Below are 15,135 nucleotides of genomic sequence, written 5' to 3'. Positions count from 1 at the left end.
TTCACTGACATTATATTTATTGAATGCTGTTGCTCTTGCCAGACTAGTCGCTTCAGGTGCACGTAGTGACAACTCGGGTCTTCTTTTCATAAAACCCTGGAGCCAATCAATACCAGCAGTTTTTTTCATTGACCATGAAGATGGGCATGTTATATTATTCGCAACGGCCATATCATATGCGAACTGGCGAGTTGTTTTGGTGGATAGTCCATAGTTCATCTTAGATGCTTGCAGCAAATACTTTGCAAGCATCTCTTCTTGTTCTAAATTGAATACCTGCCTTGTATTCCAATTCGGTATCAAGCCTACACTTGGACTGAGACTACTCTTCCGAACATATCGCTTCAATGTCATTCGGTCAATTCCAGTTTCACGTGCAACAGCATTGATAGCTCTGTTCTTTTTCAGAACTTCATCAACTGCTGTTCTCATCACTTCAACAGGTGTTTTACCTCGATTAGTTTTTCGCTCCCGATATCTCACCATTATGAAACCAAACCTGCAAAGTACACAAATTACATTTTACAATAATGGAAAAATAGCATTTTGCATGGTTAGAGAAAAATGACTAAACATCCTGGAAAATTATTATCTGAAGACAGTAGGGGCACTTTGATCTTCAGATCAACGTACCCCTTACTAGTACAGATCAAGGAGCCCCCATGGCATGGAGCACACTATAATGGCGATATCTCATCAATAAGTTGTGATTGAAAATCGAAGTAAATAATAAAATAAGCCTCTGACATATCTTTACACATTGCAAAATTTAATTTATCAAACAAATATTTATCTGATTTTTAATTTACAAAACTAACCTGTTGTGAATAGTCGGTTTTTCCCTGTAAAATCAAACTTACGAATTTTTCGAACTTCAGCGGCAGAAAGTCCATAAACAAATAGGATTAAAAGTAGAATAGAAACAAAAGGAAAACTAAAATAGTGATGGCCTACATTTATATTTAGAAATAGCTATGTTATTGCTTAAAGATCAATGTGCCCCAGAGATCAATGAGCCCCCATCTCCCCTAAATTCTTTGTAATATCAATTTTTTTAATTTACTATTTAGGTGAAAGTAAGACTTATTAGAAACAAGATTTATTCATAAATTATTGAAAAACATAATTTGTAGATGCTGTGACTTCAAAAAAGCTATCCTTACCTCTGCGAATTAATTGCGAAACGAATATACAAAAAATTACCTTTCTGGCATAATGTAGTGATCAACCTGCCATCTGGTGAGAAGTTTTGGAGATGGAAAAAACATCGGTATGTTCATTCTGTACTGTTCGAATATGCTCATCACTGATATTTGATAGGGAACGTGCACCACACCACGATGTTTCGCCAGGTTCGAGTAATCATAATTGCCCAACAACTTTATTTTAGCTGAGCAATTGATCTGTGTGTTGCGTATGTTTATGCTAACATTTGTTTATAAACACATTTTTAAATACAAAAGTTGTCTTGAAAATTTTACTTCCATTTCCTCCATTTTTACTTCTGGGACAGTATCTTACAGATCTATTTATTCTTGATTTTTTACTTTTGAACTATCTCTTATTTCTAAAAACTGTTCTTTTACTAGTCAATAATGTGCTGACGACTGTCATATCTACTTCCTTTTCTTCATCTTATTTTATTATAGTAGTCCTTTTTCATAATTTATCTGTATATCTTTCTTCTGTTATCGTTTGGATGGACTAATCCTATGTACCCAAATTAAATCCTCCTAAATTCGAACAAACGTTATTTAATAAGTCTAGATACTCCTTTAAGTTTCCTCTTTCTATATCTTACCTGATTTTTAAACACTTGATTTTCCGTAGACTTGGTTTTATTTTGATTCTAGCACGTCTCTTTCCTTCCAGATTAAAATTTATGATAACATTTATGTGAAAATTCATCTACGTAGAATTAAAAAAAAAACTAATGCCTTTCCCTGACGATCCTACTCTTCTCTTATACTCTTACATGTTACTTACATTAGTTTTATCTGGAATTAACTACTCTACTATGGACTTCCTGATTGATTCTACTCTTTCATAAACTATATCTTTCATACACTTTATCTTTCACATCTTTCTTTCTTTCATACACTATATCTTTTAAAAGTTTTTAGCGGTGTTGCTCGTTTCAATATTTTTTCTCACATAACTCCATATTTTGTTTTCCTGCGCAGACTACTTATAGAATAGTTTTTAAAATTTACATAACAATGCAAAAATCTCAATCAAACTTATTTAATTGATTGATTTATTGACATCGAGCTATATTTAAAAATTAGAATGAAATAAGTCGGTTAAACGCTGTAAGTTAGAGAACAAATAGCTCTACTGTGCAAAAAGTAATATTTAAAAAATATAACTAAAATTTAATTAGTAATGCATATATAGGCAACATATAAAAACATAAAACCGCAAAAAAGATAGTCTGTGTTTTATAAAAATGGCTTTCTAAACGAATAAATGTCAATTGCTATGCGGAGTACAACAAGGAAATAACCAAGTGACAAGCATCCTCGAACTTCTTATAGAAAATGTTGTTGAAACCTCTATCCCTTCTCCTCAAAATCAGGAATGTTGTCTTCGTATTCGTATATTCGGCCCCGGTATAATCGCACATGCTCGGTATATGATGGGTCTTTATACCGGTGTAATACTGAATGAACCTGCAGCACAGTTTCATTGTAAGCAATGGAGGTGATTGTCGCAATGACCAAGTGAAATAGCAGTTGTAGTGACAATAAGAGCATTAGTATTGTTGATTGCAAAAAAAAACTTATGTAACTAATGAAAGTGATAATAAGGGCTATTAGACTTTTATTGATTGTGATGAATGCCACTCATAGAATACGCTGCCACCGCTACTACGAATGAGATGTAGCACCATTACTGCAACTCTTATAGAAAAAGTTGTGTAAAAAAAGAGTAAAACCGCTATCTGCAACTCTGTTTGCATACAAAGAAAAAAGCCAGACACATTTAGGAAGTTTGTTCATAAAACATTGCATGCTTCAAGTTGAAAGCCAGAAGCAGTGTGAGTTGAAAAATATTGCTAGATCCATAGTGGCAGTATATTTAATATATACTAAAATTACACAAGTGAAAGTGAAAGCAACCTGGCGTCGTAGAGATTATTCCCACCAAAAATGTTCCATGGTTTCTTGGCGAGAATTCTGAAGTTGTCATTCAGTTTCCGCCATCTTTCGGCTGTGTACCTTCCCACGTCGTATCTAGCAACGAAGCGTACAATAATAATTAGTTTAATTGAAATCAATTGTCGATTTAATACATAATAAAAATTATCAGCAGACATTCCTCAACGTTAAGAAAACTCTTTTGATGTCATGTTTTCATGGGGGCAGCGAAATGATGCTACGATTGAGACGCCTGGTTTTGTTGCCGCAGTGGCTGGGTTCGAGTCCAAACGGACCCCCGTCCATCACATGCAGTGTATATGATGGACACAAATTCACACTTTACCACATACACTTGTGTATGTTGATGTATTTTCAAAATAACTAAGGGTTAGGGTTAATAATACAAATAATAATAATTTTGATAATAATGTAATGCCACTAACTGCTGACGATAACAACAAAAAATGGAATTAGTAAATAAGTGTAATCGGATAGGGGTAAAGTGTAGTAAGGATCGAGTGTAGTTGGGATTAAATGTATCCAGGATCAAGTGAAATGTGGATCATGAATACACGGGGTTAGATGTGAACGAGATCAAACGCATTATCAAAACTCAATTTAATAATTTATATCTGCACGTCGAAGGCCACAAAAACGATCCAACAACAAGCGATCAACCGATCACACAAGTTCACAAACAATAACTACAGATACACAGTATCAATCCTTCTCAACGGAAGACATCCTCCTACACCAGAAATCAATTTAGTAGAATAAACCTTACCAAGAAAAACCAACAAAGACCAGGTCACTGCCAACTACTCAACGACTACCAAAATAGAATCACCCAAACACGCCAAACAACTGCCCCCTAAGCAACAACAGTCATTACGATGTACAACACTTTTTCAACTGTTCTAACAACTCAAAAAATACAGCCCATTCATCTATGGACAAAACCAACCGAAGATTTTGCTTGGCTACCAAAAACAGCACCAAACTTTGCGTTATCAGTTAGCAACAAAAACATCAACAACAACTACCTAGTAGTAGCGAGAACGAGCACGCTCTTGTTCAGTTGCACGTAAACTTCACAGAGAGAAGCCGGGTAGCCACAGTAGACAACATCAACTGAATTCATTTCAGCGTCGTTTCTGTAGGTCTCAATGTACTTGTCGACCACTTTTGGTAGTGCATCAAGTACGTTGCTTGGATTCAATACCTGTGAGAGTTGCGCGAATAAATTAAATGGTAGAGAGAAAAAAAGATTAGATTAGCAAATTGATAAATATATACACGCACAGGCACAGATATGTGCGTGCATCGTTGTTAACAATTATTATATTTTTTCTGTTGTAAGTTTGAGGAATCCAATTGTGTGTTGGTAAATTTGGATTACTGGGTGTTTTTGCCCTAAGAACAGAAATTTAGTAATGTTAGTTATACACTATTATTTTTATAGTTTAATACTTCAACTAAGTTTCAGGATTTGTAGTGTTGTATTCATCAATTTTCAATAGCACGCTATTTAAATTAAAGATTAAGAGATTACGTTTTTAAGATTTCAAAATTTATATGATTGCACCATCATTTACATCATCACTACCATTTTCATTATTGTCAACTTCACCATTAAACCTGTCATCAACGACATCATTACCTCATCATCAGAATTATCAACATCAACAAACAAATAATCAAAATTACTACGAAGTCTTCACAGCAAACCTACTTTCAAATTTTTTCTAGCTTCACAAGCCTTCCTCTGAAATTCACACCTATATGGGTCAAGGTTATAATTTATAACCTTGACCCCAAACGGCGTAAGTAGGTTCTCAACATCTTTAATTGGTGTCATATGCCACTCTGTTGCCCATATCACTAATGATTTATTGGTGAAAAGTTTTCTGGCGCGTATTCTAGCGGATGGCGGTAAAATGGTGTCATCGTTGATGACCTCAAAAGCAGCGTCAAGATCACCATTTGTTTTCGGTATTTCTGAATTTATATAGCGCGAAAACTCTTTACTTTCCGTCGTATAACTCCAGGTGTCGAGTTTTGGATAATCACGATCGTCTTGTGAGAGATAAACTACATTAGTTTGCTGATATTTCCATATTGTATGGGCGGCGAAAATGGTAAAAAGGAGAATGCAGCAGAAAAAATACTTTTTGTTGAAGTTTCTCATTGGTGAATGTTGGAACTAATACATACAACCTATAAAAACATGCATGAGATAAACATAACCGAAAAAATTAACACATTTTTCATGATTCTGAAATTTAGACGACGACAGTTAGGTCGCCTAGCAACCATTACGTTTTAATAGCGCTGGTGCGTTCTCCTCTTCTCATGCCATTCGTTCGAACGATATACATGCATCTTTTTATCCACATATATTGAATAATAGTTTTATGCTAGCTTTTATTACTTCTTTGTTTTCATTGTTGATTAAGAGCCGGGTTGGGAGTGAGGCTGTCATTTTTTGTTGTATATTTATTTTTTGTTTATTGATGTCAATTAGGACTGCTTCTGCAATTTTAAGATGCATGTAGTTGGTGTTCTGGTATATTACTTTGATGTTGCTGTCGAGGATTTCACGGCTTATAGTGATTGACTGTGTTGAGTCCAAATGAGATTTGATAGCACCACTCTGTTTGTGCATCGTAAGCCTTCTATCAGTAATCCCGATATATGAGTCATGTTGACGTGCACAGCCGACAAAGGGGCAATTAAATTCATATATTAGGTGATTACGCTTTAAAACAGAGTTATCTCTAGGACTACAGTTGTTTTTCAGTATTAGGTGAGACGTTTAACTTTACTATTTGGGTTGGTTGGTGTTCACACTACCTTCTTTTATTTCCGCTCTTGATTTATTTACTTTTTCCAACTATCACTTACTAAATGCATTTTTGTTAAATGCTTTATTTCATTTGCTGAATGAGGGTCCTTTTAGATAAAATTCATTCAAGAATTCAGGTTTGCAACTATTTGATGACAGGATTGCTCCGGAAAACATTTGGAATATGCTACCAGCCAGTTGGTTTAAAAGCTGCTGATAGTTTTAACTTCAATTTTTAAAATGAATGTTGGAAAGATAATTTTTCAACCAAATGCAGCACGGCTAACAGTAGTGAGGATAAATGTGCAGAGTCAACACAATAAAATAGGCACGGAATAGTGTTTGCGTCGTTTTTTACGTTTTCTCACCTTATGTCTAGTAGTATATTTTATACCATAAAAGATTTTACGGTGCTAAAACATTGTTAATGATCATATTAAATGTGGTATAACATACACGACTGTGTTGTTTTAAAATCTGATGCAATTAGTGTGAGCGGTACGACTGTAGGAGTCAAGTCGGCCAGTGTCGGAGATATACCGGATTCGAATTTTCTTAATCGAATATTTTTCATTCAACTTCGTAAAGTGTTAAGAATTCGAAGAAAATTTTTAAGTTTTTCCTAGAAATAATTTTTCAAGTTCATGGTTTATAGAAGATATATGCGTAGCGATACAAAATTATCTTTAATGCTGAAATGGATACTATTAAGTGCGAACTGTGCAACCTTTTCATTTTTAAAAAACAGTATGCTTTTTAGTATTCACAATCCGGTGTTAACTGTCATGTGACTTTAGTGATAAAGTTCATTTATACGTAAAATTTTTCTAAATTAGTGCCCCAAATACGATGGAATACTAATGTCAGTTAATACAGAGCCTCATGCATAATTGCGTAGCGTTTGGAGCGCTCAAAATGATTGTTTCACTGTCTCAAGATTTCATTGTCGTGACGTTTCGTAGCCTTGATTATGTTGTTTCATATTTTTTGTTTTTAATATCTTTCACTAAACATTAAGATCCATTCAGCAGTTGGATATTTTCCCAATTTCATTAAATTACCTGAGTCGAAAATACTTTTATCCTACTTTGACACCCTGGTTGTAATTCGAATCTTGCATTCCTTTGATTTCTATGTTAAAGTACCTCAAAATATGGAACAGTGGCTACGACATCTTCATAAGACAAATAATTCAATATAATTACAATAAACAAGCAGCAGCATCGTAATGAAACATCATCATAATCTATAACTCCAGCAAAATTTGTCGCCTTTTATTTTTTCTAAAACATTAAAAAAATCAGAGATAAAATCGTCTAATTCATATCACCATTATTAGAATACATTATTATTTTGTTAAAAACCAATCCAACTACAACGTAACGATAAATATTTTGATTTACAACTTTGAGCAAATATCATCAAAAATTTAAGTTAATTGAAGCATCAATTTATGGAAACTTGTTAAAAATATGCAGAAACAAAAAAAATTGTTAATACAAGGTAACCAAGCGAAGCAACATCAATATCAAACATTAATTAATGAGGAAATGTTGAAAATAAGAATTAAAAAGAAACTGAAATCATTTGAATCACACTAAAACATAACATCTTCTAACACGCGTATTAAAAAGTTGTTAAACTTTTCAAAGTCGTTTCTCTAACAAATCCAAATAATTCAAATCATTACGTTCACAAAACCACAAACAGATAACACAGAAACACACACACACACTTTCATAGTAAATCACACACACAAGCATCAATCATAAGATGATTATGGAGGCTATTTTGGATCAGCCAAAACAGCCGCTCACACATTTAGACCAATGATTAACGTTATTGAGGATATCATTCAGATAGCTGCACCATATTATCCTCTCTTCCTTCGCGTCAGCCGACAACCAATGCCTGTAAATTATTATTAACATTTATTAATATTAACTAATCTGTCAATTATAATAATTAATACTAATAAACCAATCAAAATTAATGAACCAATCAAAATTGATCTTCAGATGCCACATACTTGGTGGTAACCACGCCTCCGTGCAACTTTGAGACCAGGGTCTCCTTGTCGTTGGTGGATCGATTTTTAACACTGACCAATTGGAAAGTGTGTGGGCGGGCGCAGATGTCACGTGGTATGGGTCCTACTTGTTCATACACGCAGGTTGAAAGGTCAATGCAGCCAATCGAATCCTACGTTGAGTAGATGGTGATGCGTTATCAGACAAAAGAAAATAATTGATTTTTTCCCCAATAATCAGTAACTCATCGTTAAAAAGATCGACACACCGAATACCAATTATAATACTCAACTATTCACATAGTCAATGAAGGAATCAAATGACTCAAAAAAACGTTTAGCTAAAGAGTCAACCAACCAAGCAACCAAAACTAACCAATCGACCAGCCAACCAACCAACCAACCGACCGACCAACCGATCGACCAACCTTATTGTTCTTTTCATCATCAGGGTACCTCCAATATTGAAGTTTGTTCCCTTTCAGCATGCACCATCTTCTGTGCCATGCCCCAAAACCATTTACATCCTCAAACATTGTCTGCAAATTTTGAGGTGTTAATCTAATAAATATTTTCTCGCTCATTATTTTGTGCAATAATAAATTGTAACTTTTGTGCCTTTATTCAAGCAATTAACCAATTGACCAGCCAACCGACCAATCAGCAGATTAATTAATTCATTAATCAATCAATTAATTAATTCGTTAATCAATCAATTAATCAGAGACAAACAAATGAACAAACCAAGAAGCCAGTATATTGGCTATAATATTGGACATCACAGAGAACATTCATCTTCAATAGGCCCTCCAACTTTCTAATCGTTGAAGGAATCTTTAATAAATAGACAAATACATCAATAAGAAAGCAATCAAATAGCCAACGAAACAAAAGAATTGAACTATAAACAAACAAATAGCATTTATTGACCACATGACACACTGAGGCAACAAAAACAACGAACACAACACCGCATACAACATTTACCAACATCAACAACGCAACAAAATACAATTAACAATCATATACGAAATTGACAAACCATAATGACAAACATACATGAAAACATAAGCACAAACAACCAGTACCAGACAGGGAAACAATAACAATTACAACAACAACAACAACCAACAACATCAACCAACAACAGGAATGCAAACATACACACAAGCACACATGCATGCATACACACGTACAATGACACAAACAAATACACAAACAAACGAACAAACACAACAAACAAACAAAGAACAACCTGATCGAACTTGATACCCTCTCTGGAGCAACATTCGAGATCATCAACAGAAACTTCCATTAGGCCCAAAATATTGAAAGAAGTATTCAATCTCTGAAAATCAAAGGCCTTTGAAACTTTTATGGGTGACTTGCTTGGCAGAAATTTTTTCTTTGGAGTCAGAAAAGTTCGTTTCTTGGCAGCACTCGACGAGGTTGATGACGAAGTGTGGGCCGAGTCACCTGAAAGAGTCTAGGTAAACAGAGATTCCATTATTAAAGCATTGTCAATGATTATTTTGATAAAAAAAAAATAATATAAAACAATATGATAAATAAAAAATTAAATAAAAAACTTGTACTTCTAGCATTGAAAATGAACATGTCAGAATGCAAGTATATATATATATATATATAACAGTCACCAGCATCATTATTCATTCAAAAACAGCAGTAGTAGCAACAACAACAGCAACAAAAACAACAACAAATCACACAACATACCATGGCATATATCTCAACAATAATTCTAAAGTCAGCTTGCAAGTCGTCAAATGAGATGGGTCCTGGTATGAGAAGTTCAGTAGCCGAACGAGCCGGGCTCAAAACCTGGGAGAAGAAGAACTGGGTGCCTGACCTCAAGTGTACTATGAAGAAATGACGGTCTGGATCTGCGTGGTTCAATATTCATCTATCAGATATCAAATCAATTAATGGAAATATTCGTTCAGTGTAAAAATAATCTAATGAAAGAAAATGGTAAATTATTTCGTTAGCCAACAAAAAGTGAAGAAGAGAAAATGAATGTCTGAGAGAGATAGGGAGAGAGAGAAAGAGAGAGAGAGAGAGAGAGAGAATGATGAGTACTTTCTGTAATCATGATATCCCTGTGGAGTGGGAGAGATAGATTATTGATTGTTATTCGTCCACTGCAGTTGGTCACCTGACCACATGGTAACGAATCGGATCGCCTCATTCTTAGCTCTTTCTCATAAACTTCTATCTTCTTCCCTGAGTGATAAAGTAAATAGCCATCCAACAAATTAAAATATTAATAAACAATATAAACATAAATAATGATAACAAACATGTGGATTGAACCACAGAAGAAGCGCTAAATTCTGTATAATCCCTAAATGAATGATTTGCTGAGGTCTGCAACACAACCACCATTCAAATCTATAGTATGAGAGTATTAGAATCAACACAAAACGTTGTCCTTCCAGTTAAACTTCATGTTTTGACATTCCAGTTCCAGACAAGGTATAAAAATTTGTAAAAAAAAGAAACATTAACAAACTTGAGATCAATATAAGCCTATGGCACTCGACGACATGTTCACACGTGTTAGCGATGGCGCTGCTGCTGTTGCTGCTGCTGACGACGTTGCACTGTTTCAAGGCGTTGGTCGACTGTTGCAGGATGGATTCCTCGATCTGTATCTTCTCCAGTAAGGCCTCAAAGTTCAAGGTCGGTATTACAATGATATTGACAATCACAAATAAAATTATCAACAAATGATAATGCTAATAATGATGAACAAGATGACGATGATAATAAAAATAATAATAATTACAATAACCAAATGTTGCAAATTTTTAAACCCAAGCGTAGACAAATTTGATAGTCATCATCATCATCAACCATTATCATCTTCACCATCCACTATCATCATCATCACCGTACCTTGATGCTCAGCCTGTTGTCGCCATCATCATCAAGACTTTCATCTGAACTCAAATTCAGAAGAAGAGAACGATGAATATGAGCACGACCACTACCATCACCACCATCCTCTCCTTGTTTTATTCCTTTAGCAGCTGGATTACATTCGACCTTCCCCACTCTGGTGTGTTCCATTTTTTAAAGAATCAGTGGATCAATCATCGACACATCACCACTGACCACAATGCCCTACTCCTTTTCATCGTCAACAGCATCATCACCCTTTGTACATTTTCAATCACCTCCATCATAATCATTCCAATCATCATTTCAACTACCATCACCACCATCATCACGACTATCGATATCCCCCTGTCCATTACAATCATCATCATCATCATCATCATTAAAGCCCAACCAACAAAACAAACATCATCATTATCGTCTTTGACATCATCATCATCAGTCATCATCATCATTACTTTTTAGACTCCCCAAAAAACCCTAGACACGTGGCTCTTTTATTGGCATCATTATCATGACCACCGCCAACGTCACAATCATTATCATCACTCCCAAGATCAGAGGTAGTTGATGATGTTGTCTGAACTCTACCATTCAACGCAGCTGAGCAACTGTAAGGCCTTTGCACCTAATAATAATAATAATAACAACAATAATAACAACAACAATAACAATAATAACAACAATAACAATAATAAGTATAATCGGCTGGGAGCTCCGACCACATTCAATTGTGTTCTGGCTACGTTTTAATTTTAAGCTTTGCGGCTGCATTTAAAAATTTGTAATGCTAAATTTTTTAAAAGTGTTAAACTGGATTGAATGATGAAGTGATACCATTTAAGAAGTTCTTTCATTAAGTGCGTGCGCGCGCGTGTGTGTGTTCCGGTTGAAATTTTGTTATGTCATTGAAAATAATAAATATATTCCTAAATTAAGGTAATAAAAGTCTCAATATGCAATAAGACAAATTAGTTTTGATCATTAACGAAACTGCATTGTTACCATGGGCATTAACAGCATTAGGAAAGCCACAGCAACCACCATAATCAAACTTGAGTAGCATATTTTGTACAATAGCGATCTATCATTGCTCAATATTTGAAAAAAATAATTGATTGAGTTATCGCTTGAAGATGCGCCAACAATTTTTTAACACTCCAGCTACATTTTGACGTTATGTATCAATGAAAAGAAAACAACGAAACGTTGGTTGAAAAGTTTTGGGAGCATCTTCCCAACCTGCTTTTACTATCTGAAATTTGTTTGAAAAGTTTTTGATAAAGATAACTTTGTAAAAAAAAAAACAAAGTATGCGAGTTTGGTGTTTTTCTGGAGACCATGAAGTCTTGCTGACTGAGTAGATCTGCAGATCTGCTCATTGCATATTTTGAATCTCGTTTTTCTTAAAAGGGAGTGTTGATAACACCGTTTGAAAGTTGATAATAGATGATAATACTGATTTCCAAGAAGTTACAGAAAGTATGGTCAAGATGGAATCATAAACATGAAGGATGTGGTAACGAAGATGTAAGTGGGGGAATTTTAATCTATTGTTAACGTTAAAAATTGAAATATATTATCTTTCACGTGATGGCAAAATGTATATACCCACACAGAACAAAATTTTTTGTATCATTCAAAAAACTCTTTTTATTGCTGTGATGAAAAACATGTAGCTGGAGTGCAAGTGCAATTACGTTCCACTGTATGCAATAATAATAATAGTAAAAACTGATTAATAAAAATAATATAAATAACTAAACACCTACAAGTATTTTATTAGCGCACTCTTTATCTCTAAGTTGAATTCCACCAACACTCATATTATTATTATTATTATCATCATCAAATTTATTATTATTATTATTACCACAATCATTACTGTGCTGACCACTGGACCTGTCATCATAATCCTCTTCCCCCATACTCACTATACTCTCGTAGACATTTTCATCTCCATTATTATTATTATTATTATTATTATCATTGTTGCTGTTATTATTATTGTCTTTCTTATTGTTTACAGGACTGCCAATATCATTATTAATATTATTGACATTGCTACTTTCAATTCCATTACAATCCTTATTATTATTATTATTAATATTGTTGTTATTGTTATTCATTTTACTATTACAATTGTTATTAACCATTTTATTATTGTCATTATTGTTTTCCTCATAACAAGCAATAGCCATGAAATTAGCTGTTTTTTCAGCATTTAAAGCTGCCACACGTAGCTGTTGGGGCTGCTGTTGTGGTTGTTGTGGCAGTGACTTTAGATTTTTTTGATGATTCAAAAAGCTAAGCACGGCTGGAACTTTGTTACCATCATCACCGATGTCATCACCATCACCATTGTCCTTGTTTGATTCAATTCTTAACTGGTCGTTATCATTGAGCGGCTTTCTACCATCTGAGTCATCAAAATACTTGAGGCATTTATTAATCACATTGCCTGCAATTACATCATCATTGTCACCATCATCTTCGCTATCATTCTTGTTTCCATCACCACTGACTGTAGCAGCATTGTTTAGGCTCTGTTTGCACTGGTTCACTAACTTTCTCAACTTTCTCATGTTACTGACTCTTTTATTTCCTTTGTCATCATCCTCATCTTCTTCTTCCCAATCGTCATCATCATTATTATTATTAATATTATCATTCGCATATTTCTGTCTTTTTAATAATGGATCAACTGATTCTTTGCTACCAGAGTTTCTGTCTACAATGAAATTGTCAACTTTTTTCAAAATTTCTTCATTAACTCGATCATCACTACAGCAAGTTCTCTTGTCACTGACAGTCTCTATATTTTTGCTAATATTAACGGTGTGACTCACATTCAAAGTTAATTGAACTTTTTTTGGTGCTGGCTGATTAATTAATTTATAAATGCTTGTTCGTTTCTCTGATCTATCATAACCAAAATCGTATTCGTCAGATATTTCAAATGGATCTCTACAGTTTTTAGTTGCTTTATCATTTGCTGACATGGTATCAGCAACAAAATCATTTTTAACATCTGATGCAGAGCCAGCACCCAAACTACGAAGGTCACTTGCATCATATTTTTGTGATGCTAACTCTTTTGAATCAAAAAGTTTGGGTTTTGCAAAATTTGAACTTTCAAACATAGACATCCTTGTTCTCACAGACGATTGGTTGGAGCCCCTGACAATATGATCTTTATCTTTCAGGATATCAAGTTTCTCACAATTGTTGCCCTCCTTATTTATCATTCCCTGCCATAGCGCCTTCCTCTCACTGACTGGTACGTTCAATAAGTTGCATTCATTATCATTAACTTCTTTTAAAATCGGTTTTACTTCCTTGGGATCCTGAATAAATGACTTGACCCTGGATTTGACACTTGGGACCATGGGAGTATCAGAATGAACCAATTTTTCCTCAATTCTTAAGCACGATCTTTTAGAGGGAGTAACTAAAATAAACAAATATATATTTAGCTAACATAATTAAAAAGTGAATTTAAGTGCTAATTAAGTAATAAATTAAAGTATTAAATTAAATATTAAATTAAATTATTAATTATAAATTATTAAAGTATCAGTAATCAGAAAGACTAAGAGTAATAAATAAAAATAAATAATAAACCAAAATAATGTTATAAAATAACAAATATATAATAAAAAACACTGAAGTTTTACAAAATAATTATTAATTAGCAAGTACTGTATTGTACTACTAATAAATTTCAACAGATTTAAAATTGAAGTACTGTAGGACTGAGTCGTGTATTATACACATACTATACTATGTAATTAATAGAATAACAATAAATTAATCATCATTATTATGATTATACTTAGTTAGTATCAATCAATCAATTATTAGCTTATAAAGAGCTATTTCCACGATGTTCAACAGTATAATAAATTATTATATATATATATATATATACCGTGTTTCCTCATATATAAGACATCCCTCAAATATAAGACCTAGCACGTTTTTTGTCTATTTTTCTAATATAAGCCCTCCCTCGAATATAAGCCCTCCCTCGATTATAATTTCTAGTATGAATCAGCTGACAACAACAAAAACTTCTGTCAAAACCACACCGGAAACGTCAACTGCTGCAAGATTTTTCGTTTTTCGAACTGTTTTTCCTCCTTCAAGCATATCCTGAGGTTACAAAGCTGTCAAAGTAAGGGTTGTTTTTTCTA

The 15,135-nt window shown here is 33.9% G+C and overlaps 2 protein-coding genes across 2 annotated transcripts in view; both read right to left on the bottom strand.

The window, feature by feature from the left end:
• Positions 1-5,331, bottom strand: part of HELRODRAFT_165195 (hypothetical protein) — a gene marked incomplete at both ends in the record, with an annotated part of 7,342 nt that extends 2,011 nt beyond the window's left edge. The window contains 6 exons of the mRNA XM_009031053.1: positions 10-499; positions 1,204-1,403; positions 2,507-2,672; positions 3,123-3,236; positions 4,187-4,365; positions 4,876-5,331. Coding sequence (XP_009029301.1) covers positions 10-499; positions 1,204-1,403; positions 2,507-2,672; positions 3,123-3,236; positions 4,187-4,365; positions 4,876-5,331 — 1,605 coding nt within the window. The remainder of the gene's footprint in view (positions 1-9; positions 500-1,203; positions 1,404-2,506; positions 2,673-3,122; positions 3,237-4,186; positions 4,366-4,875) is intronic.
• A 2,658-nt stretch (positions 5,332-7,989) lies between these two features.
• On the bottom strand, positions 7,990-14,328 carry HELRODRAFT_165194 (hypothetical protein; the record flags this gene model as incomplete). The annotated part of the gene is made up of 9 exons (XM_009031052.1): positions 7,990-8,190; positions 9,273-9,503; positions 9,755-9,921; positions 10,118-10,261; positions 10,551-10,776; positions 10,937-11,096; positions 11,398-11,567; positions 12,280-12,344; positions 12,708-14,328. 9 exons carry the CDS (start codon positions 14,326-14,328, stop codon positions 7,990-7,992), a joined length of 2,985 nt encoding a protein of 994 aa, XP_009029300.1.
• Positions 14,329-15,135: the final 807 nt, after the last annotated feature.

The sequence above is a fragment of the Helobdella robusta genome (genome assembly GCF_000326865.2).
Source record: "Helobdella robusta unplaced genomic scaffold HELROscaffold_7, whole genome shotgun sequence".
NCBI classification, from domain to species: Eukaryota; Metazoa; Annelida; class Clitellata; order Rhynchobdellida; family Glossiphoniidae; genus Helobdella; species Helobdella robusta.
Note: the sequence above shows the minus strand (reverse complement) of the source record. Positions and strands in the feature narration are given on the sequence as shown.